Here is a 20,754-nt window from a genome sequence, read left to right on the forward strand (position 1 = left end):
TTTCATAGATGGTTTTGAAGATATGTTTCTAAAGGTTTGTTATGTTCTGTTTTTTTTTTTATCCACAGGTTGCTAGCAACGGGAATTGGCTTCATCTTCACTACAGCTCCAAACTCCAAGCAAAGAAAGCTCTGGGCAAGAATGGTAAGGTGGTAGCTGGTAACATCATGATTGGCGTCACTCCATGCATTGATAAGGTATGTCGGACTTGTATTCATAATAATAATAGGCCTAATGGATGCATTCGATTAGCTTCCCTGGGTCGACCTCGGTCTTTCCTGGTACGTTGGAATAGCTTTGACGTCATTCCAAGGGCTCACCCAGGTCAGCCCCAAGTGCCCTGCCTGTGGAGTGGGTCACTTAGGGGCTGGCCCCAGGTGCATGACGTCACCACGAGAGGGTGAGTGATCGTTGGATTAGCTCTTGGCAGGGGCTCACCCAAGTGAGCACCACAGGGTCGACACAGGGAAGCTACTCGAACGCACCCAATAATATTCATTTTGGTTTTACCCATATACACTGATGTATGTTAGCACTGTATACCCAGTAATTTCCTGAGTTCTGTGAAAACAAATCACAGGCACAGCGGGTGGGATTTGAACCCACGACCTTTGCAATTCTAGAGCAGTGTGTCATACCAACTGGCCACTGATATTGCCTTCAGAAGCTCGAACTACTAGGGGGATAAAAACATATATGCTACGACCTCTGTTTTATATCCTACTTCCTCTGTTTTTATTACACAGTGCGTATTGTGAAATGTCATTTTGTCACGCTCCGTGTACGGACAGTGCGAAAATTACATTCTAAACTTTGTGCGCGTGAAATAACGCTATGCATTTTTAAATTTGCGCGAAGATAAATTCGTTATCACACGCGCGCTCGTGAAATACGAAAAAATATAGCGCGTCTTCGTCCCATATCCAACTCGGCCTTCGGCCTCGTTGGATATGGGATGCAGAAGCGCTATATTTTGCAGTATTCCACTCGCGCTTGTGTGATAACTTATATTATATGAGTTATGCCAAAATTAATATTTTATCCCAATGCAAATTTAACATCTAATACTAATAACACACAACATTTATTAAAGGCACTGGACACTATTGGTAATAACTCAAAATAATTGTTGCCATAAAAACTTTCTTGGTAACAAGCAATGGAGAGCTGTGATTGTGACATATTTTTATTTATTCCGCAGAGCATTATGGAGGGAGGGGACCAGTGCAATGTCAGCGCCCGAAATACAGACACGCCCTCCAGGTATCCCATAATGCAACAGAGCGAGGAAGCCGAGGCGAGTAAACGAACGCCAATCAGACCTCTGACGGCTGCGTATAAAGCAGCGAGTAGCAACCATGAGGTAAAGACAAACTATTGCTTAGATGAATTAAAAAACCAGGGATGTTGTTTTTTTCCTTTTTTTCTGATAATTTTTTTGTTTTTAGCCTAGTATATGCCTGGCAACAACAGTGTACAACTACAATCATGTAAAATAAGCCTAGTACATGCTAACGATGCACCTAAGAGCATAATAAACCTCAACATTTTCTAGGGTACCATTGTGGGTATCATGTCCCGTGGCGTTTTGCCTCGCTCCGCACTTGCGTTGTGCCTTTGAAAATTTTCCTCTTTTTTTTTTCAACTTGCAGTTGCATGCCTGATAAACCATGAGTAGGGATGAACTGTGGATAAGGCGCCTTCAGACCATCCAACCCCATGGTCCGAACATCCAAGAAGGAAATGACTAAACCTTTTGTCTTTGCCTTCTCCTTAACCCCATAGATATTCCCCTTTTTGTTCCCCTCTTCCTACTGACCAGTGTTAATAACCGGTTGTGAGCGGATACTCCCCACTAGTCTTGGTGCAAGACGTTTCTTGTTACGAGCAATGCGGACGCTGTCGGTGAGTTGGCCGCGCTGTGTGTGAAAGGAAAACGAGAACGTGTTGCACCAAGACTATACGCGCATGCACACGAAAGAATCAGGAAACTGTCGGAAATAGGCGTCTCAGTCATAACAATGCAACACACAGACGCCTTACCCCGTACATGTACACGTATACAGAGCTCAAGCATGTCGGAAACGAATAAGTTTGACAGAGTTTCTTGCTCCATGTACCAAAAAGGCATTTATGAATGGGAATAAAAGAGTCATTCTTTAACGGCCATTTAAAATCTTGCAGGGTCGTTGCCGTGTGATAAAGGCCTTATGGCAACGTCACTGCCTGTTTTAAACGGCCGTGAAAGAACTACACTTTTATACCCTTATTAACACTGTCCCTTTTTTTGCAAGGACTGTCACATCAAAATTTTAATCAATTTGTTTTTTCTTTTTTTTTCCTGTGAAGGTTCTTCAAGGAAGTTCTACTCCGCAGAAATCTTCAAATGTTGTCAGCAAGACGCTGGAATACATGTTCGGATGGTAGTAATGTTTGGTAGGGAAATTAAACTTATCAGCTATTTTTTTGTAGGTAATTTTCCATGTTAAATGTTTTATTGATTAATGCAATTAATTTTTGGTCTGTGTTGAGTTTATGATTGTTGTTTTTATGTACATGTAATAGACCCCCTGTGCATAGACCGCATTAGAAGCACTCAAATTTATCGGAATACTTTTGGTCAATCCAGCAGCAACAAAGATTGTTTTTAAAACTTGGTGTAGCCCAACGATATGCATAACATAGCAAACCTGTGAAAACTTGGACTCTATCGATGATTAAGTTGCAAGAGAATAATGAAAGAAAAAACACCCTTGTTGCACAACTTTGTGTGCTTTCAGATGCATAGTCATAGGCTTCAGCTGACCTCTTATAACTTGAAAAGTTACCTCTTCAGAGGGAGCTGTTTCTTAAAATTTTGCATACCTGACTAACAACAGCTCTCCATTGCTTGCTACCAAGTAAGTTTTTATGCTAACAATTATTTTGAGTAGTATCCAGTACCCTTTCGGCATGGGTAGGACCCTCGCTGGTAGGGGACAATGCACTACCATCCCAGCTTATCAGAAGCAATTATGGCTAAGTGCCTTGCTCAAGGGCACAAGTGTCATGACCAGGATCCAAGCCAACACTCTGCTGCCGACAACAGAGCTTTGACCCGGTGATTTTATCCACTCGGCTGGAACACAAATTATGTGTAAAGAAGGCATGTTATTCGATTCACTTTCCTGATTATGAATGTGGTCAATCTCGATTTGTAAACAATTATGGAAATGCAAAATTTACACAGACAAACTTGTTACTTTCAGTTTTATTTTTTTATTATTTCAAGTTTAGAAGTACAGTTCAAACTATTATTATTATTTGCGCCAATTGTGCTGCTGGATGTGTAATGGTGACCTAACCAGACATTTCATTTGGGGTGGTGGGGGGGGGGATTTAAAGTTTCAAACCATTCATTTTTACTTATATGACTAAGAGTTCTGGGGTAGGTTGTGAGGGGGTCTGACCAAAAGCGCAGGATCCCGTGGTAAGTAATCGGACCTTGTACCTTCTTTTTTCCTAAGCATGTTTTTTTTTCTCCGATTACCAAATTATTGTAGGTGAAATGCAAGTGTTATTTGTATCTGTCTTTTATTCATTCATGTATATTTTCATGTAATTGTACAAATAAAATTATTTACTCATTTAAAGAAATCAAACCAAATTTTGTGACAACTTTCTTGACTGGTTGGTAATGTTGATTTCAGCAAATTGCTTTAGTTATAAATCAGAAAGATTCAATTTTAAAAACCCCTCTTGCATCGGGGCCCCAACTTCATAGAGCTGCTTAAAGCAGTCTGCTAAGCAACAGAGAAGCAGGATACCAGTCACAGATGCAGATGCTACATATGAGATGGTACTTCAGCTGGTAACCTTTTTCTGGTAAGCAGAATTTTGCTGTGCTTGGCTAGTGACCCCTGGTGTATGTACTCCACAAGGGCCCAATTTCATAACTCTGCTTAAAGACGGTGGACACTTGATAATTGCCAAAGACCCGACTTGGTGTATCTCAACATATGCATAAAATAAAAAAACCTGTGAAAATTTGAGCTAACTTGGTCATCGAAGTTGTGAGAAAATGACGAGAGAAAAAACACCCTTGTTGGACGAATTTGTGTGCTTTCAGAAAGGAATAGAAGTCTTTGATTGTTTTAGTGAGAAATTACCTCTTTCTCAAAATTTATGCTATATCAGAGGGAGCCATTTCTCACTATCAACAGCTCCAATGCTCGTTACCAAGTCAGTTTTTAAGTTAATATTTGTTTTGAGTAATTACCAAACTTGTACCTTCCCTTTAACGGGTTAATTTTATTTACAAGCTAATTGTCTTGCTTACTGTAGCAGAAACATATGCTAAGGTTTTAAAAAGGTTAGCAGGAAAATAACATTGTTACATCAGTTTTTTTTGGTGCAGTAAGTAAGGTTAGCATGGCCTTTTCTTGTGCTTACGGTTAGCAGCTCTATGAAATGGAAATTGTATAGTAAGCACAACATCAGCCAGAAAGCAGCTCTATGAAATTGGTCCCAAGACTGAAATTTTACACAGGTCAGAGGTCAGAGGCCAGGAGTGTCGGGCCTGTAAACTCATGGCTGGAAAAATGTGGCGGTCTTGCTTTTTTCATTGACTGGTTATCAACTGTTATCAACATCTTGTTCAAAATGAAAAGTCTCTCTCTTCCCTGTGATCATGACAATGTTTTTTACCGTCTTGTACTTTTAGAAGTGTTCGGCTGCTCAGTTCTATGTGAATCTTGGTGAGAGGAGTTCTCAGCTTGCCTTTCTCTCTTAGGATGCCTGTTGGAGTGTTCATCACTAGACGTCTCACTATCTGGAGGTTTTGAACTTCTCTTTCTGTCTTGACAAGCCAAAAATCCATACATGAGATTGGTGATCAACGTTTTGTTGCAAAAGAAAAGTCTCTGTCTCGCCTGTGATCATGACGATGTTTTTCATTGTCATGTGAACTTTTAGAAATGAATCTCTGTCCAGTTCTTTGTGAATTTCTGTGAGAAGAGTTCTCAGCTTGCCTTTCTCTCTTAGGATGCCTGTTGGAGTGTTCATCACTAGACGTCTCACTATCTGGTTTTGAACCACGCTTCCTGTCTTGAGTTCCAAGATGTTTCCTTGTCACTTCAGTCTTATCTTTTGAATCATATTGTTTATGATGAATGTACTTGTCATGGTCTGATCTCGAAACTTGTTGCTTGAATGATTTGTCCTCCCGTGGTTCGTGCCGGTTTTTCTGAGAGTGTCTCTTAACTTCATCAGGATCTGAGGAAGACTCGGAGTGTCTTGATTTGCGCCGTTGGTTGCTGCTTTCTCTTGGGGTGTGACGAGGTGCCTGGGGGGTTTTGTGTCTATGTTTGTCATGGGGTATGTCGCTGTCAGAGCTTGATGAATCTGAGCTTTTTGATCGATGACTACTCTTCTTCGACTTCTTGGTTTTGTGTCTATGTTTGTCATGGGGTGTGTCGCTGTCGGAGCTCGATGAATCTGAGCTTACTGATCGATGTCGGCTTTTCTTTGACTTCTTGGTTTTGTGTCTATGTTGGTCATGGGGTGTGTCGCTGTCGGAGCTCGATGAATCTGAGCTTGCTGATCGATGTCGACTTTTCTTCGACTTCTTGGTTTTGTGTCTATGTTTGTCATGGGGTGTGTCGCTGTCAGAGCTCGATGAATCTGAGCTTGCTGATCGGTGACGACTCTTCTTTGACTTCTTTTTCTTCTCCTGAGGGAAATGTAAACAAATGAGAGTGTTCCAAAAAGTGATATTTAAATAAGCTGGACCTCACAGAAGCCAACCGGTCTCTCCGCGGAGCCGCTGGAATACATGTTATTCCAGCCGCAGAACTACCAGGTTGCAAAGGGTCGTTTAGTTATCAACAGATTAAAAAGTCCTCGGAATTCTGCAGAAAGACTGCAGGCCCGCCTGGCTTGGAGGTTTTGACAAAGCGCCTTACCTTTTTCTTCTTTTTCTTCTTGTGGGCTGACGGCGTCTTAGCTTCTTGGATACTTGGAAGACTTAAATCCTCATCCCCCAGGAGCTCATAGGATTTACCTCCGGGAGTTTTGAAACAATCTTGGGCCAAATGTCCTACAAAAGGAGAAAATTATACTATTATTATTACATGTATAATTACAATTTGTTATAATTATAATATATTTTTTGGAAATAAAACCAAGGTTGTCTTAATCACTGTTGCTTGCAAGATACCAGGGTCCAATTTCATAACTGCTTATCAAATTTATTTGCTAAGCAAAAAGTGAGTGGGGCACCAGTCACAACAATGTAAACTTTATACAATGTTGACTGGTAACCTGTTTTTTTTCTAAGCAACATTCTCCTGTGCTTAGCAGGTTTTAGTGTTTACAGGTTTTTTGAAATTGGGCCCAGAAACAAGGGTGCTTGCTATGTGAACCAAATACACCAGGGTCAACCCTGAGAAGAGTGCTGACCGGGACTCGAACCCACAATCTGCTGTTCAGAAACACCAGAATCTAAGTTTGGTGGTTTTATGAAAACTAAATACCCCTAAAACAAAGTACATAAACTGATAAATCTAAATATTTGAAAACAAATCTAAACAATCTCATAGAGCTGCTTGAGCACGACAAATTATGCTTAACCAGAATAAGATTACCAGCCAAAATAACATCACATGTACAGTCTGTGACTGGTATCCTGCCTTTTTTGCTTAGCAAAATACAGTTTTTTGCTTAAGCAGCGCCATGAAATTGGGCCCAAGAGTCTCAAAATTTATTTGAAAATTCTTTTAGATGTCGTACCTTTCGTTCCACATTTCCTGCACACTGTGTTTAACACAGCGCCAAGTTCAATCTTCGGTTGGACAAAAGACCCGCCTTTCTTTCGTCTCTGCTCTTCCTGTCTGGTAAAGAAAAAAATAGTTTGCTGAGATTAAAAAAAGACAAGGTAAAGGTCACACCATGACTGATATTTTCCTAAGTTTTCTTGGTCTCTCAAGGATTATTTAAGGGGTTGCATAACAAGTGCAGAACTTTTTCTTGGGTTCTCCGAGCTTAGTGCAAAACGCTAGAAAGAGTCAAGTTGGCAGGGCACTGCTATCGCCACCCTGAGCTTCCATCAGTCTTTAAGAGCTCTCTTGTCTTTGACAGCATCTTTATTTTGTCCTTGGTTTACTCACTTGGTTAGAACGAGATTTGGGTCTTGGTCATTTCCGTTTCCTTGATTTACGACTTTCATGGACAGTGAAATCTTGCCATTACCATCTTCCTGAAAAACAAAACAACAATAGAAGTAGACTTTTTTTAAAACAGTTAACAGGTGGGGTGGATTTCACAAAGAGTTAAGACTAGTCTTATCTCGAGTTAGGACAAGTTACTCGTCCTAACTTAGGACTGGCCACACGTTTTGTATGTCTCCTAGTAGGACTAGTCCTAACTCTTTGTGAAATCGACCCCTGGAGTTATTTGTTGTTGAGATATCGGATGGCCACTTCAAGGTGAGGGCTACACCGTCCACCAAATCAACTGTCACCAGGGGCACGTTGCCACCTACCCCCGGATATGAAACAGGGTTACCCACTTCACAGTCCACAAGGATGTAGGCATGGTTATCATCCACTAGGAGCTACCTACTCCTGAGGCTGAAACAGGGTTACCCACTTCACAGTCCACAAGGATGTAGGCATGGTTATCATCCACTAGGAGCTACCTACTCCTGAGGCTGAAACAGGGTTACCCACTTCACAGTCCACAAGGATGTAGGCATGGTTATCATCCACTAGGAGCCTGGCTGGTAAAGCAAAATGCACTACCTTCCCAATTTTTTTACAAAGCAATCATTGTTTAGCGCCTTGCTTACACAAGTTTCATGTGCTGCTGACAATACCAGAGCTTCGGTTAGGTGAATCAGACCGCGCTGCCATGACAGTAAAATTTCATCTTTGAGAGGGCAAGGCCAATTATACTTTGTAAAGGGCACTCTTATAAATCTCCTGCCAAATCACAATTTGAAAAAAAATAGCATTCCGCACTAGGCCTTTATGCTAAAAACAGAAGCTAAGTACCCGGATCTCAGACAAAATTGTCAAATATCACTAGCGTGTGCATACATACATTCAAAATGTGTTTACTCTCAATTAACTACACTACTACGTTATAGTGCAGTTGGTGCATCGTTGACACAGTGATCACGTAGGTGGTGTGGCACTACGGTCTGACAGCTGGGTATTCTAACAAAAGGTGCGGCATTAGTGCAGGGTGCTATTGGGAAGATTTAATTGTCCCTGGACAGTGTGACGATTAAAATCCAAACCAGAACTTCAATCAGCGAGTATAAAACTAACCCCAAGTGATATAACTTTGCAGTAGACTCTATCCCCGATCTCCAAGATTTCAGCGACATCTTCCACTCTAGTTGAAGATATCTGGCTCTTGTGGACAAGGCCTAGAAAAAGGAAAACATCCACAATAACGTTACATAATTGAAACACCAAGGTAAATATTTGATGACGGTACCTGTAAAAGTAAAGGTAGGATCATAGGAGACCCAGAAACTGGGTCGCTGTACTCCTTAAAGGCCCGGTCACACAGGCCCCGAAACACAAGAACGAAAATGAGAATGATAAAAATGCACGCCCTCTATTGGTTGTATGACCGTGGGCGTATTCTGCATGGAGCATTTAAACCAATCGAATGCGTTCTCTTTGCGTCGTGATCGCTATAATTTTTGACAAAATTGACATCTACGGATCAAGATGATTACCCCAGGTACTGGGTCAAGTTTCCATACATACATAATTTTAAGTCTCCTTCAAAAGTAATACTTTACCATTTTTTTTATATCCTGGTATTTTCACGAATGCACCATAAGCTTGAATAGATGCAACCTGAAAATTTAAAGACATGAAATAAAATAGATTTTTTAATTTGCAGGCTACATTGTAACTAACTGAACCGAGTTTCATGTCAGCTTCAATTTTTTAAAGTTGCTTATAATAGCCTGACACCCCTGTTTAGGTTGTTGGTAACGGCTCACTTAGGGTGCGTTCGTTTACCTTCCCTGGGTCGACCCCGGTGTGTGGTTGTTTTTTTTTAAGGACGAATGTGTGCAGATAATTACCCACATTCGTCCTGGGAAAAAAAAACGCCACACACCGGGGTCGACCCAGGGAAGCTAAACGAATCCACCCTTAGTTCATCAGTCTTACTCTTATCATTTGGTATGCAGTAATCTACGTACGAACGATATGTATTGTTAGTGACGAGCCATACGCATACAGACTTTCATATACACTATCGAGTGCAGCCCAAACAAAAAGCAAGGGCTCAACTTCATCATTAGGCATGTTAGGGCATAGATAGACATATTAATTATTATATTATAATATAGAGCTGCTTTTTCAATTTGAGTTTTAATTATATTAAAAAAGCAGATTGCTTAAAACCTCCATCCATGCATAAAAATAAGTAAGTGTCTGCTATTGCCAAGCCCCATACATACAAACAAATAGTGGCAAGTTTGCTGGACTCCCTCCATCCATGTACCATGGACTACCTCCATGCATGTACTGTACTAATACACTATTTATAACCTCGGTAATTATTTCATCTTCAATAATTCAATCGAATTCAAGAATTCAATAAAAATGATATAAATTTGTAAATAATGTTTAGTTAGGAATAGTTAGTAGTTTACCTCTCCATGGAATATGTTGTACAGCTCCGGCATTTCGTCATGGTCATCTTGTCCTCCTCTATGACGACCCTGCTCTCTTCGATCATGGCGATATTCTGACATTGTTTCTCAACTGCAAACATTCCAAACAGAGTGAAACTGATCAACAAACTTCCAACTGAACGGCATGAACTGAAATGAAAAAAACATAACAGAGTGTTGGCGCCCTCAAGAGTTCACTAGAAGAGAATTTCGTCGTGTTGTGATAAACTTTTTTTTACATGCGATGCAGTGGGTGGAATGTGAGTTTTGCTGTGCTTTTCCAACGTGAATATATCGAGTAAGTTGTGAAATTTTTGCATTCAATGCACTCTTTTAGTGTGTGTGGGTTCTATGGGAATTAAGAATGTATTACTATATGGTGGATTAGAAACTTTTTCAGATAATAAAACGAGAATATTAAAATCAAGTTTTGCAGTATCCAGTCAACATGGTCAAGTGGTGTGGTGGGCGTGGCCGCAGCAGATGAGTGCGGTACATCTTACTCTTAAAAACGTGCCTTTCCTTAGCCCCACTTGTGTGGCCAAGGCTAGCTGAATCCTTATTCAGAATTCAGCTAGCCTTGGCCACAAGTACACAAACAAAGTAGGGCTAGCCTACTTGAGTAGGTTGGGGAAAGCTTTAGGTACAGTACACAGGAAACTTCAGTTCTGGCTGGCTAATGCAACGGTCGTAAAACTTTCACCCATCAACACTGATTTGAAAAACGTATAGCGTTAAAAAGGCCCTAAATATGAGACCTCTATAAGGCTCACAGGGGAGCCTTATAGTTTCTAGAAGTAGGGCTAGCCTTTCCTCTACTTCAGGTTGAGCGTGACTGGGCATGCTTGTGTTGGTGGGTTGATTTTTTTTAGAGGGTGGGTAGGGGCGGGGTTCAAACTTCAATTCAATACCAACTAGGGAAGTCTGTTTAAATTTATAACACTGTTTCGTATTTAGCCTAGACCTAATTACATTTTTAAACCTCAGAAATTCTATTAATTAAGTTTGTTTACCATTTTGATGAGGTGTTCACTAACTCAATGGTTGAATGTTTTAATTTTGTTTTACTCACCTTGTTATGATTCCGTTTCTTATTGTTTTAAATTTGTCTATATTTCCATGTTCAGCGCCCTACAACTATAGAGCATCTCTACATGATTATGGCGCTATGATATAAGTTTTGGTATATTTATTATTTTAAATTTAGAGGAAGATGCTGAGTCTGACTGCTGGCATCTCTCCAGTCTCACTCCGCTGCACTGGCACCGTAGCTTCAGATTTTCTTGCAGATTAAAATGAAAGAGGCAAACTTGCCTTCACAACACTCGCACTACAATCAGTTAGTGTTACTGCTGCTGTTTGTAATTTGCAGAAGGCAAAAATCATCAATATCTGTTTTCCGCCTTCTAATCTAAATGTCACCAAACCATCTAACTAAGCCAGAACTCAACACCAGCTTCACTTTCTACCTACCATATACCAATCCAGGCATCCCGAGATTCATTCAAATCAAATGTTCATTCCTTATGAACACCATTCCAACCTGGAACAGGTTGCAGGCCTTAGGATGTGGAATTCCCTTCCAAACTCAACCAAAAGTTCCAGCTCTGTTACCTCTGTTCAAAAGGTCTCTGAAAACATTCCTTTTCAATTAGTAAATCTCGCATTGCTTGGCCTGCGGTTTGAGTCAAAGAGAGACCGGCTTTTCGCGTGACTTTCTTGGCTAAATGCTGCAAGCCTTGCCTAGTCGTGGTTTTCCTCTTGGTTTTTGTTTGCATTCCCTTTTTTGTTTTTTCCTGTCATTCTCTGAGCGCTTTGTAACCTTAGGAAAAGGCGCTATATAAATTATTATTATTATTATTAACAGGCTCCCGTTGGAAGCAGTGGCATTCGTTCAAGGTTTTTCAGGCCGTGGCTCTTCCTGCGGCAAAAGACACGTGTCCCACCACCACCCATCTTTAGCTTTAATAAGTGAACACCATTATCTCTCTACATTTCCTACTTTCTAATAATTTTGTTTATTTGTTCGCTAACCCTCGCACAACTACAGAGATTTGATCGTCAGATTTATGAATAGCTTAAATTGAGAGCGTGATCATGAGTTACCCACCACCACCACCAGGGGGAGGTTACCCCCAGCAACCAGCCTATCCACCACCAGGAGTAGAGGCTAGCCCAGCATACCCCCCTGGGGGACAGGCATACCCACCACCTGGGGGCCAGGCATACCCGCCACCAGGGGGTCAGGGATACCCACCACCAGGGGGTCAGGGATACCCACCACCAGCGGGTCAAGCCTACCCTCCTCCTACCCAACCAGGATACCCAGGGGTAAGCTCAGTTATATAGTAAGATTTCTTAAAGTACATACATTGAGTACAAGGGGTCAGGCATACCACCCAGCGGTCAAACCTACCCTCCTCATACCCAACCAGGATACCCAGGGGTAAGCTCGGTTATATAGTAAGATTTCTTAAAGTACATACATTGAGTACAAGGGGTCAGGCATACCAGCCAGAGGTGAAACCTACCCTCCTCTTACCCAACTATGTGGTTTTGAAATCAAGCATCTGAAAGCATACAACTTGTGCAACAAGGGCGTCTTTTCTTTCAATATTCTCTCGCGATTCCGATGACCAGTTGAGCTCAAATTTTCACAGGTTTGTTATTTTATGCATAATGTTGAGATACACCAAGTGAGAAGACCGGTCTTTGACAATTACCCATAGTACGTGTAGTATCCAGTGTCTTTAATGTTTGTTATCAACATGAAATTTGTGATTTGATCGATACTACGTAGCTTTTACATATTCCACAAGGCCATGCATTTACCAAAGTGATTCATAAATTTTGTGCCATCATCTTTCCACAGGGGCCAGCAGCACCTCCTCCTTACGGAGCCCCACCTCATGCAGGGCAGGGTTATGGAGTAGGGGTGCCTGGATACCAAGTTGCTGGAGGAGTGCCTGGAACTGTTCACGTAAGAACCTCTAAAACAACTTTATGCAAGTTTGCCTAAAACCAGTCTACTCTTAGTAGGGCAGGCCTAAGGTTACACAAGGAGGCCCCATGGCATCTCTGTTGCCCCTGGTCTTAGCTTTGGTGCCCCTTCAAATCTTTCCCATAGACTTTCAAATGGAAGTGCCTTTTAATTATTTAGTTTTTAAGTGCTACCACTATCAACAAATGCAAACGGTTCATTTCAGAACTGAGGTTCCCGAAAAATCTGAAAAATCTACTCTGCAGTAGTAGAATATTTAGCAAGACAGTTCTCTGAAGAACAAACTTTACCTGGCAAGTAGATACACACATGGTGTTACCGCAAACCAAATGTATTGATACCTCACCGTGCAATGCCTCAAATACCACTATCTTCTTTGTTTTGTCTTGTTTCAATATTAAGCATACGTTTTACATAGCTGAATATAACTCCTTTTATTATTCCTCTTGTCTTGCATGTAGTATGGTGCACTAGGTGGTCAGGTCGGAGCTGTGGGGGCCCATGGTCATCATAAGAAGGTAAATAATATTCCCTACCGCCCCCCTCCCCCTTACCAGCCCAACATCACCCACACTCTGCTGCTGACAACACTGGAGCTTGGGTATGGTGAACTAGACCACTCCGCCACGACACGCCACACATGTAAAAATGCAAACTAAGATTCTTGGTTTTATTGTTTTTGGTTTTGTTGTCTAAGATAATTTACTTGTATTTTGTTTCCCCTTTCCAACAGCCAAAGAAAGTAAAGAAGATGAAAGTGAAGAAACACAAACACGGCAAGAAGTCTTCATCAAGTTCCTCTTCCTCCTCCTCTTCGTCGTCAAGCTCCAGCGATTCGGACCATCATGGCGGCTTGTACGGAGGCCACAAGGTCAAGGTCAAGAAGCACAAGCACAAGAAAGATAAACACTACAAGTACTAACTTTGACGTTATTGCATGTTACATGTAGGTATTGGTGATTACAAGTGGCGCAATCAGGAGGCGTAAGCCAGGCCATGAAATAACAAACGGCACCCACAGCAATAAGCCTTTTGGAGGTATGGCGGACCCCTTGCACGCACTTTACTCGGGGCGACTGCGAGTATCGCTCACCATGTTGGTGGGCATTAGGTTTACGTGTAAACGCCGGGTCGCCTAAAATGCGCACTTCACTGAATAACACACGTTCTATTTATATGGTCAATACGCACAAATTTACCCAAACCTTACAGTGTTGTAGCATTGTGTCTGCCATATCTCAAAAAGGCTTATTGCTGTGGTGTGTTGCCCTCTGCAAGCTTCCAATATTAACTTACTTTTGACTCCCAAAATAATGCAACCAAGATAATTCTGATGATCAATTCAGGTGACTTGATCATTCAACCTAGTAAAATAACTTAATGTTGTGAGAGCTGCCGTCGAATTGACCAAACTCTTCCTCACTTAGAATCAATCTTTAGGACTTCGGTTGAATTAAGTTCCGTAATCATAGACGTAAGGGCACATTGAACTAACCCTAATTCTAGCGTTTTGTGAAATCGGTAATAAGTTTGAGTCTCAAGACATGTAATAATAATATCAAAAATTAAAGTATTTGCTGTAAACAAAGACTGCTGTAGGAAATGCAATAAATTAAAAATCTAAAAAATTAGCAGAACTGATGTTTAGCTTTTTCAATGATACTAAGCAGTAAAGTTTTTGTTTCATTTTGTTTAGGGTCCGCATCATCTTACTGTCCTTGGGTCCCTGGTATTTTAATTAAAGGTAATACAAACCAAACAGCTCATCAATTATAATATTTAAATGTACTATTCATGATTGTTGAGGATTTTAAAGCTTACTGATATGAAGTTCGTACTGTAATCATTTCTTGTGTGAAATATTATTCACCGAAAAGGAGTCATTAATTTATTATGAAAAATGGACACCTTTAAAAGTGCAACAAACAAACTCGAGTACAATGTGTTTACATGCCTTGTTTATCACTATTTTCTCCTGACTTCCAGAAGATTTAAGACACTGGACACTATTGGTAATTGTCAAAGACCAGTCTCCCCACTTGGTGTATGTCAACATATGCACAAAATAACAACCCTGTGAAAATTTGAGCTCAATTGGTCGTCAAAGTTGTGAGAGATTAATGGAATTAAAAACGCCCTTGTGAGAAGTTGGGAGCTTCAGAGGGAGCTTTTTCTCACAATGTTTTATACTATGAACGGCTCTATGTTAGTTTTTACCAAGTAAGGTCTTATTGCTCATAATTTGTTTTGAGTAATTACTAATGGTGTCCAGTACCTTTAAGCCCAAGTTTTGACAGGTTTTATATTTCGTGTACATGGTTGTACCAATCCTGTATATTATTACATTTTCTAGCACAGAAATGAAAATTTTGTTCTTACAGCTAATAAGTTTATTTTGAAATAATATAATTAGTATTTAAATTGAATCATGATGTTTGATATATAAATTCACATGATTTGAATGGGTGAATTATATTTTGTTTATCGTATTTTCTTGTCTTATTATAAAGTGTATTACCATGGAGCAATATATTGCTCCATGGTATTACTTACTGGGAAAATGTATTGGTAGCTGGCACTACATTGTGTAAACATTTTAGATTAATGAAATATAGTGGAAATCTGAGTTATAATTTGAATTTTTTTTTTAGGGCAATGGTTGTATTTTCACTAGGACAGCGGCATAGTGATTTTTATGGTGTTGGGGGGGGGGGGGGTAGGGGTCAGCGTGGGGGGTATTGATTTCTAGTTTAACATTGTGCAAGTGCCTTGAGTACCTTATTGGTGAAGCAATTCTCAAATTTTTTTTTTTGTGAAAATTATGTCGAAAAACAACCTTTACAACATTACTTAAAGGGTGTCATTTGTAGCAATGTTTTTTTTTAACAATGGTTCTCCAGTTTACCAAGTAAGTTTTTATGGTCATAACTTGTTGGTGTAGTTCCCAAAGGTAAGCCCTCCCATTAAATCGAACATCTCAGTACTGTTAATTAAAAGCAAACATTTTACCAATGTATTAATTGTGTGTGGAAGAATTATTTTATGAAATCCTGCTGGCATTAAACATAGTGAATAAAACAAAATGAATAGGAATCTGATTTCCATTGTCGTGTCTGATACATTTGGAAGAACTTTTTAAATTGCTATTGCTCCGTTGCCCTGGTCTTGACCCTTTCAAAAGTTTCCAATTGAAGTGCCCTTTTTAAAATTAAAATGGCCTTTCTCTCTCGAAGATAAATTCCAGCCCTGCTAAAATATCCACGAGGTTGCTTTTGTTTTCTCCCCTTTAAAACTGTTGACCTTATTAACCAATGATGGAATTGCATCAAGTGACTTCCTCATTTAGTCGTTGTGGAGGAAAGCTTGCAAATGGTTCTTTTGTTCATGTAATCCTATGTCGGGCAGCTCATCCTTTCCTACATTGATTGTTACGTAATCTCGTAATTGAATGTTATACTTCTCCTTATAAGGAGATAAACAATATCAAAATCACCCACGCTATCCAAACTACATGCTTCAATCTTGTTATGTTGGGGGGAAAACGCACCACCAGCAGTGGTAAATCAAAAACATTTATTTATTTATTTATAGTTCCATCCGAATCTGAAGTTGATTAGTTGGTAGGCCTACCAACTCACTGAAAAACCTTCGTTTGATGTACTATCAAGCCGAGAGAAAGGTTCGCCGCCAACAGTTTAAAACCCAACAGTTACAACTTCCTACCCCTATCCCCATTTTACACAATGTCTAATAAAAGGCTGAACCTAATTACAGTGTTGTGGTAAACCATAGTGAGTAAATTAAATAACTCTGATTGCACCTGTTTTGATTATTACTTTTGAAGGTGGTTTTATTTGCATATCTGCGTGCCAATGCCTGGTTTTGACCAATGGCAGTTGATCTGAACCACTTCCGAAAACATTGTTCGACCAATGAAATCACTTGTATGCATTCTGACGATCTCGCTTGGTCAGAGTTTCACGGACAACATTGTGTAGACCGTATAACACCGTAATCCCTACGCACATTATAAAGTAGTGCCCAATTGCAGTTTATAAATCGGTAAAAATATAATAGAATCAGATTTGGTTTGAATAACTTATTTTGCTTAGAATTATATTGAAGGAATTACGTTCACTTATTTATAAAGTGCAAGAATGTTACGATGTTCACAGGAAACATTGCGCGTAGCACTACATAAGTGAATCGTCTGACGGTAAAATTTTGTGTCCATCACTTTTGTATTTTACACATTTTGACCGTCACATTCCATAGTCGTTCTCACACCATGTCTCGTTGATATTATCGGATTATTCAATACTTCCACCGAATTTTGGATCAATAGAGTGGAATTTTGTACTCTTGACGACATAGACCAATGTGAATAGCTTTGCAGCTGGAAAGGGACAAGTGGAGCTCTGAAATTGGGAGAGGAAAATGATGCCATCCCGGTGAAAATCACCCGGCACACATCACCCTGTATACATGGTAAACTTTTAAGAACAACAATGTAACGTCGTCGCGTGACATTCCTCTACGATGGAAGCGAGCAGTAACCGAGCCACATCCAACAAGAGGACAGGCAAAAGTCTGACACCACAGAGAAACTTTCCACATCTGTGCACCGAGAAGGTGCAGTTTTGCCGATAAAAATAGCTTCCACTTTGGCCTACCACACACGTTGATGTAACGATAATTCTAAACTGGGTTAAGTTGAATTGTGCACTGTGGTGCATCCTGCCCCCTCTCCTCAACAGAGTCAAACCTGCCAACATCATTGAACATGGGTTTTCACACGGTAGCAGATGAAGCAATGAGAGCCCGGAACCTTATTTTGTCTGTTGGATCCATGGATTTAATATTTATTTGTGCTGGTTGTTGTCTTATGAACGAGTTTGACATCTTTATCAAGGGTAGGTCGAACCTGACCAGGACGGGGTGAGTCAAAACAACTAAAAAGTTGAGCCTTGAGCTGTTAAAACTTACTGTCACTGCGGCCATAATTTAATCCTAGCATTATTTGTCACTTGCCTATTACCAGCTAGAAAATGTCAACGATTTCAATAATTTGATGTGTGTATTGTTTCAGTTAGAGAAAAGATCATAGAACATGTTAAGGCAACATTGTAGAAATGCTAAAGGAGTCACAGGTCAAAAACCTAAACCTAAAGTTAATCATTATTTTTCCCAATGAATGTATCATGGTGCTTGTCCTTTCTTGATGTTATGAGTGAATAACATCAACGTTTGTCGCAAAGCACAGAGTATAATGCTGAAGAATGGTCCAACTTAAATTTAAGGACTCTTAGTTTAGTCATGGAGGTAGAAATTTCTAGAATTTCTACCTCCATGGTTTAGTGAAATGTAACACTTCGGGGATAAGTCTATTGTTAAAATGAATGCCTAAAATAAGATTGGATTAGTGGTTAGACATCATTCACCCTATGTATGTACATCTTTTGTGTTCATACCATGTCCACCTGTCATACCAACCATGGAGGTAGAATGAACTACATCCATGTACCAACCAAGCGAACAATAACTTTCTAAAGATAATGTAATGGTACCCGTCGTGGGGTAGAGAAGCTTACAAACTACGCCTCCTGTATACTTGTACACAAGCCGAGCTCAGACTCTATGCTGAAGATTGAAGAATAGTCCACTCCACCAACTTTAGATTGATTTCCAGACTTTGTGACTTAGTTTAGTGATTGTAGCAACTCATGAATACGTCTATTGAATGTGCCTCGAATAATAACTCTAGATTTCCTGACTAGACGTTATTCATCCCATAATCATCTATGTGCGCATCACCTGCCACCAAGCGAAAGGTATACAGATCACACACTTGTGAACAGTAGGCCCTTCTCGCAAATGTTTCAAACGTTCCCAATGATTTTTCTAACAACTCTAACCGAGCGCAAGTGCATAATAGTACTGATTTCAAATAAATTGTTTGTCTTATATACAAAATGTTATTATAATTCAGAATCAATTATTGTATAATGTAACGAAAATCGGAGTTTCAAGATGCAAATTATTGGTCCAGCCGCTTGTGTTGTAATTGTAACGAAGTCTGTCCGCCAAAAAATATCGTTATCAACATCACGTATAGAGCTAACTATATGAATGAATTCTGAATAAATTTATGTCGCTTGACGAGCGAACCGTAGGCCTACCACCAAAGACAACGATGTTTTAACCACAACAGTTTTGAGAAATTGATTTCCAATAAAATAAAAGAAACTTTACAATATTTATATTTCCTCACTAATTATCCTGCAATCATGGAGGAAGAAATAGCTGTAACCTTCGTTGTGTTTCCACGAAAAATCCCTTTAATGAGATGAGAGCAGTCACCCCAGCCCCCCCCCCGAAAAAAAAAACCGGGGACTCTATGCTGAAGATTGAAGAGTAGTCCACTCCACTAACTTTAGATTGATTTCCAGACTTTGTGACTTAGTTTAGTGATTGTAGCAACTCATGAATACGTCTATTGAATGTGCCTCGAATAATAACTCTAGATTTCCTGACTAGACGTTATTCATCCCATAATCATCTATGTGCGCATCACCTGCCACCAAGCGAAAGGTATACAGATCACACACTTGTGAACAGTAGGCCCTTCTCGCAAATGTTTCAAACGTTCCCAATGATTTTTCTAACAACTCTAACCGAGCGCAAGTGCATAATAGTACTGATTTCAAATAAATTGTTTGTCTTATATACAAAATGTTATTATAATTCAGAATCAATTATTGTATAATGTAACGAAAGTCGGAATAATAATAATTATTTCGTTCGTGGTTCATTTAAATACATTTCCATGGCAGCCAGGGGCACACTATTTCTAGGGGTTTATTCCAAAAGTAAATAAAAAACACCAAACCAAAAATGAAAACGAAGCAAAACATCAAACACAACTTTTTAAAACATAATACGAAGTACAGTTATTATGAATAAGAGGTAAACATTGTCTATGATTCACAATAAATAAAATTGCCAGGGACACCACAAAAGAAACAGAAGTTCTTAACTGCAGTGAACCGAAGAAATAATAAACAGCGCCCTCACTTTGGTCGAAGGGAAAGCCTTTAATTGGCTGAGAGTTCTGCGCGGCACGATCCAAGCGTGAACGTTTTAATTGTTTAGCGGCCAATGAAAGGGGACTAACAATAGATTGACAAATAATAATTGCCTTGTTTACTGTCATGTAAATTAAAATAATAATTACATTAGAACTCGTTCAGTCGTATTTTTCTTCTGCCCCCTCAATGAAATTATAATGTAGTGCAGGCCTATTTCAAATTAAGGTCATGTATTTTTATATTGAGACAAAAAGTTAGGCCTAGCTGTTGCAAACAACTTACCAACCAACCAAAAAATGACCGACGGTATAATTGACAAAAAATGACTGACATTTTCGACCATAGAGAGTCCTTTTCTTCTCCATTTTTTTAAAAAGGTTTTGTTATGTTAAAAACATTCGATAAAATTAACAACAGTTCGGTTAAACATTGGCCCCAAAACCAAATTAGCGTCTAAAGTGTATCTAATGGGGGAAAATGAAGTTTCAAGATGCAAATTATTGGTCCAGCCGCTTGTGTTGTAATTGTAACGAAGTCTGTCCGCCAAAAAATATCGTTATCAACATCACGTATAGAGCTAACTATATGAATGAATTCTGAATAAATTTATGTCGCTTGACGAGCGAACCGTAGGCCTACCACCAAAGACAACGATGTTTTAACCACAACAGTTTTGAGAAATTGATTTCCAATAAAATAAAAGAAACTTTACAATATTTATATTTCCTCACTAATTATCCTGCAATCATGGAGGAAGAAATAGCTGTAACCTTCGTTGTGTTTCCACGAAAAATCCCTTTAATGAGATGAGAGCAGTCACCCCAGCCCCCCCCCCCCCCGAAAAAAAAAAAAACCGGGGAGGAAATAGTCTTCACGGGTCACCAAATACCACACAATGAAAGAGCTTTTGAGGCCAAACAACGCTGCCTAGTTTATGCGCATGCGTACCAACCACCTGTGCGTTGCAATTTTATTGCATTTAG

The 20,754-nt window shown here is 39.8% G+C and overlaps 3 protein-coding genes across 4 annotated transcripts in view; 2 read left to right on the forward strand and 1 right to left on the reverse strand.

Annotated features, from left to right (window-relative positions):
* Nucleotides 1-2,710, forward strand: part of LOC117299477 (nucleoporin NUP35-like) — a gene marked incomplete in the record, with an annotated part of 23,951 nt that extends 21,241 nt beyond the window's left edge. Inside the window, 3 exon segments of the mRNA XM_033783019.1 lie at nucleotides 69-197; nucleotides 1,202-1,363; nucleotides 2,350-2,710. Coding sequence (XP_033638910.1) covers nucleotides 69-197; nucleotides 1,202-1,363; nucleotides 2,350-2,427 — 369 coding nt within the window.
* A 1,688-nt stretch (nucleotides 2,711-4,398) lies between these two features.
* On the reverse strand, nucleotides 4,399-9,851 carry LOC117299352 (pre-mRNA-splicing factor CWC22 homolog). Its single transcript, XM_033782881.1, has 7 exons — nucleotides 9,662-9,851; nucleotides 8,795-8,852; nucleotides 8,310-8,410; nucleotides 7,146-7,234; nucleotides 6,769-6,869; nucleotides 5,943-6,076; nucleotides 4,399-5,710 (listed from the first exon to the last, which is right to left on the reverse strand). Exons 1-7 carry the CDS (start codon nucleotides 9,761-9,763, stop codon nucleotides 4,874-4,876), a joined length of 1,422 nt encoding a protein of 473 aa, XP_033638772.1. The 5' UTR covers nucleotides 9,764-9,851; the 3' UTR covers nucleotides 4,399-4,873.
* Nucleotides 9,852-9,884: 33 nt separating this feature from the next.
* LOC117299353 (proline-rich protein 13-like) lies at nucleotides 9,885-13,844 on the forward strand. Of its 2 annotated transcripts, none has more exons than XM_033782882.1 (5): nucleotides 9,885-9,980; nucleotides 11,733-12,013; nucleotides 12,555-12,662; nucleotides 13,145-13,201; nucleotides 13,417-13,844. In XM_033782882.1, exons 2-5 carry the CDS (start codon nucleotides 11,780-11,782, stop codon nucleotides 13,603-13,605), a joined length of 588 nt encoding a protein of 195 aa, XP_033638773.1. In that variant the 5' UTR covers nucleotides 9,885-9,980; nucleotides 11,733-11,779; the 3' UTR covers nucleotides 13,606-13,844. The 2 variants fall into 2 exon arrangements, with proteins under 2 accessions (XP_033638773.1, XP_033638774.1); XM_033782883.1 differs by having other exon boundaries at nucleotides 9,911-9,980; nucleotides 11,748-12,013.
* Nucleotides 13,845-20,754: the final 6,910 nt, after the last annotated feature.

The sequence above is a fragment of the Asterias rubens genome, chromosome 14 (genome assembly GCF_902459465.1).
Source record: "Asterias rubens chromosome 14, eAstRub1.3, whole genome shotgun sequence".
Classification (NCBI taxonomy): domain Eukaryota; kingdom Metazoa; phylum Echinodermata; class Asteroidea; order Forcipulatida; family Asteriidae; genus Asterias; species Asterias rubens.

Bases quoted from the DNA above. Each gene is read 5' to 3' on its own strand.
- LOC117299352 (XM_033782881.1), bottom strand. From the start codon at position 9,763: ATGTCAGAATATCGCCATGATCGAAGAGAGCAGGGTCGTCATAGAGGA. The intron at 6,870-7,145 runs GTGAGTAAACCA...TTTCTTTACCAG, and splicing joins CCAAATCTCGTTCTAACCAA to ACAGGAAGAGCAGAGACGAA. The intron at 5,711-5,942 runs GTAAGGCGCTTT...CATTTCCCTCAG, and splicing joins AGAAGAAAAAGAAGAAAAAG to GAGAAGAAAAAGAAGTCAAA.
- LOC117299353 (XM_033782882.1), top strand. From the start codon at position 11,780: ATGAGTTACCCACCACCACCACCAGGGGGAGGTTACCCCCAGCAACCA. The intron at 12,014-12,554 runs GTAAGCTCAGTT...ATCTTTCCACAG, and splicing joins CCCAACCAGGATACCCAGGG to GGGCCAGCAGCACCTCCTCC. The intron at 13,202-13,416 runs GTAAATAATATT...CCTTTCCAACAG, and splicing joins CCCATGGTCATCATAAGAAG to CCAAAGAAAGTAAAGAAGAT.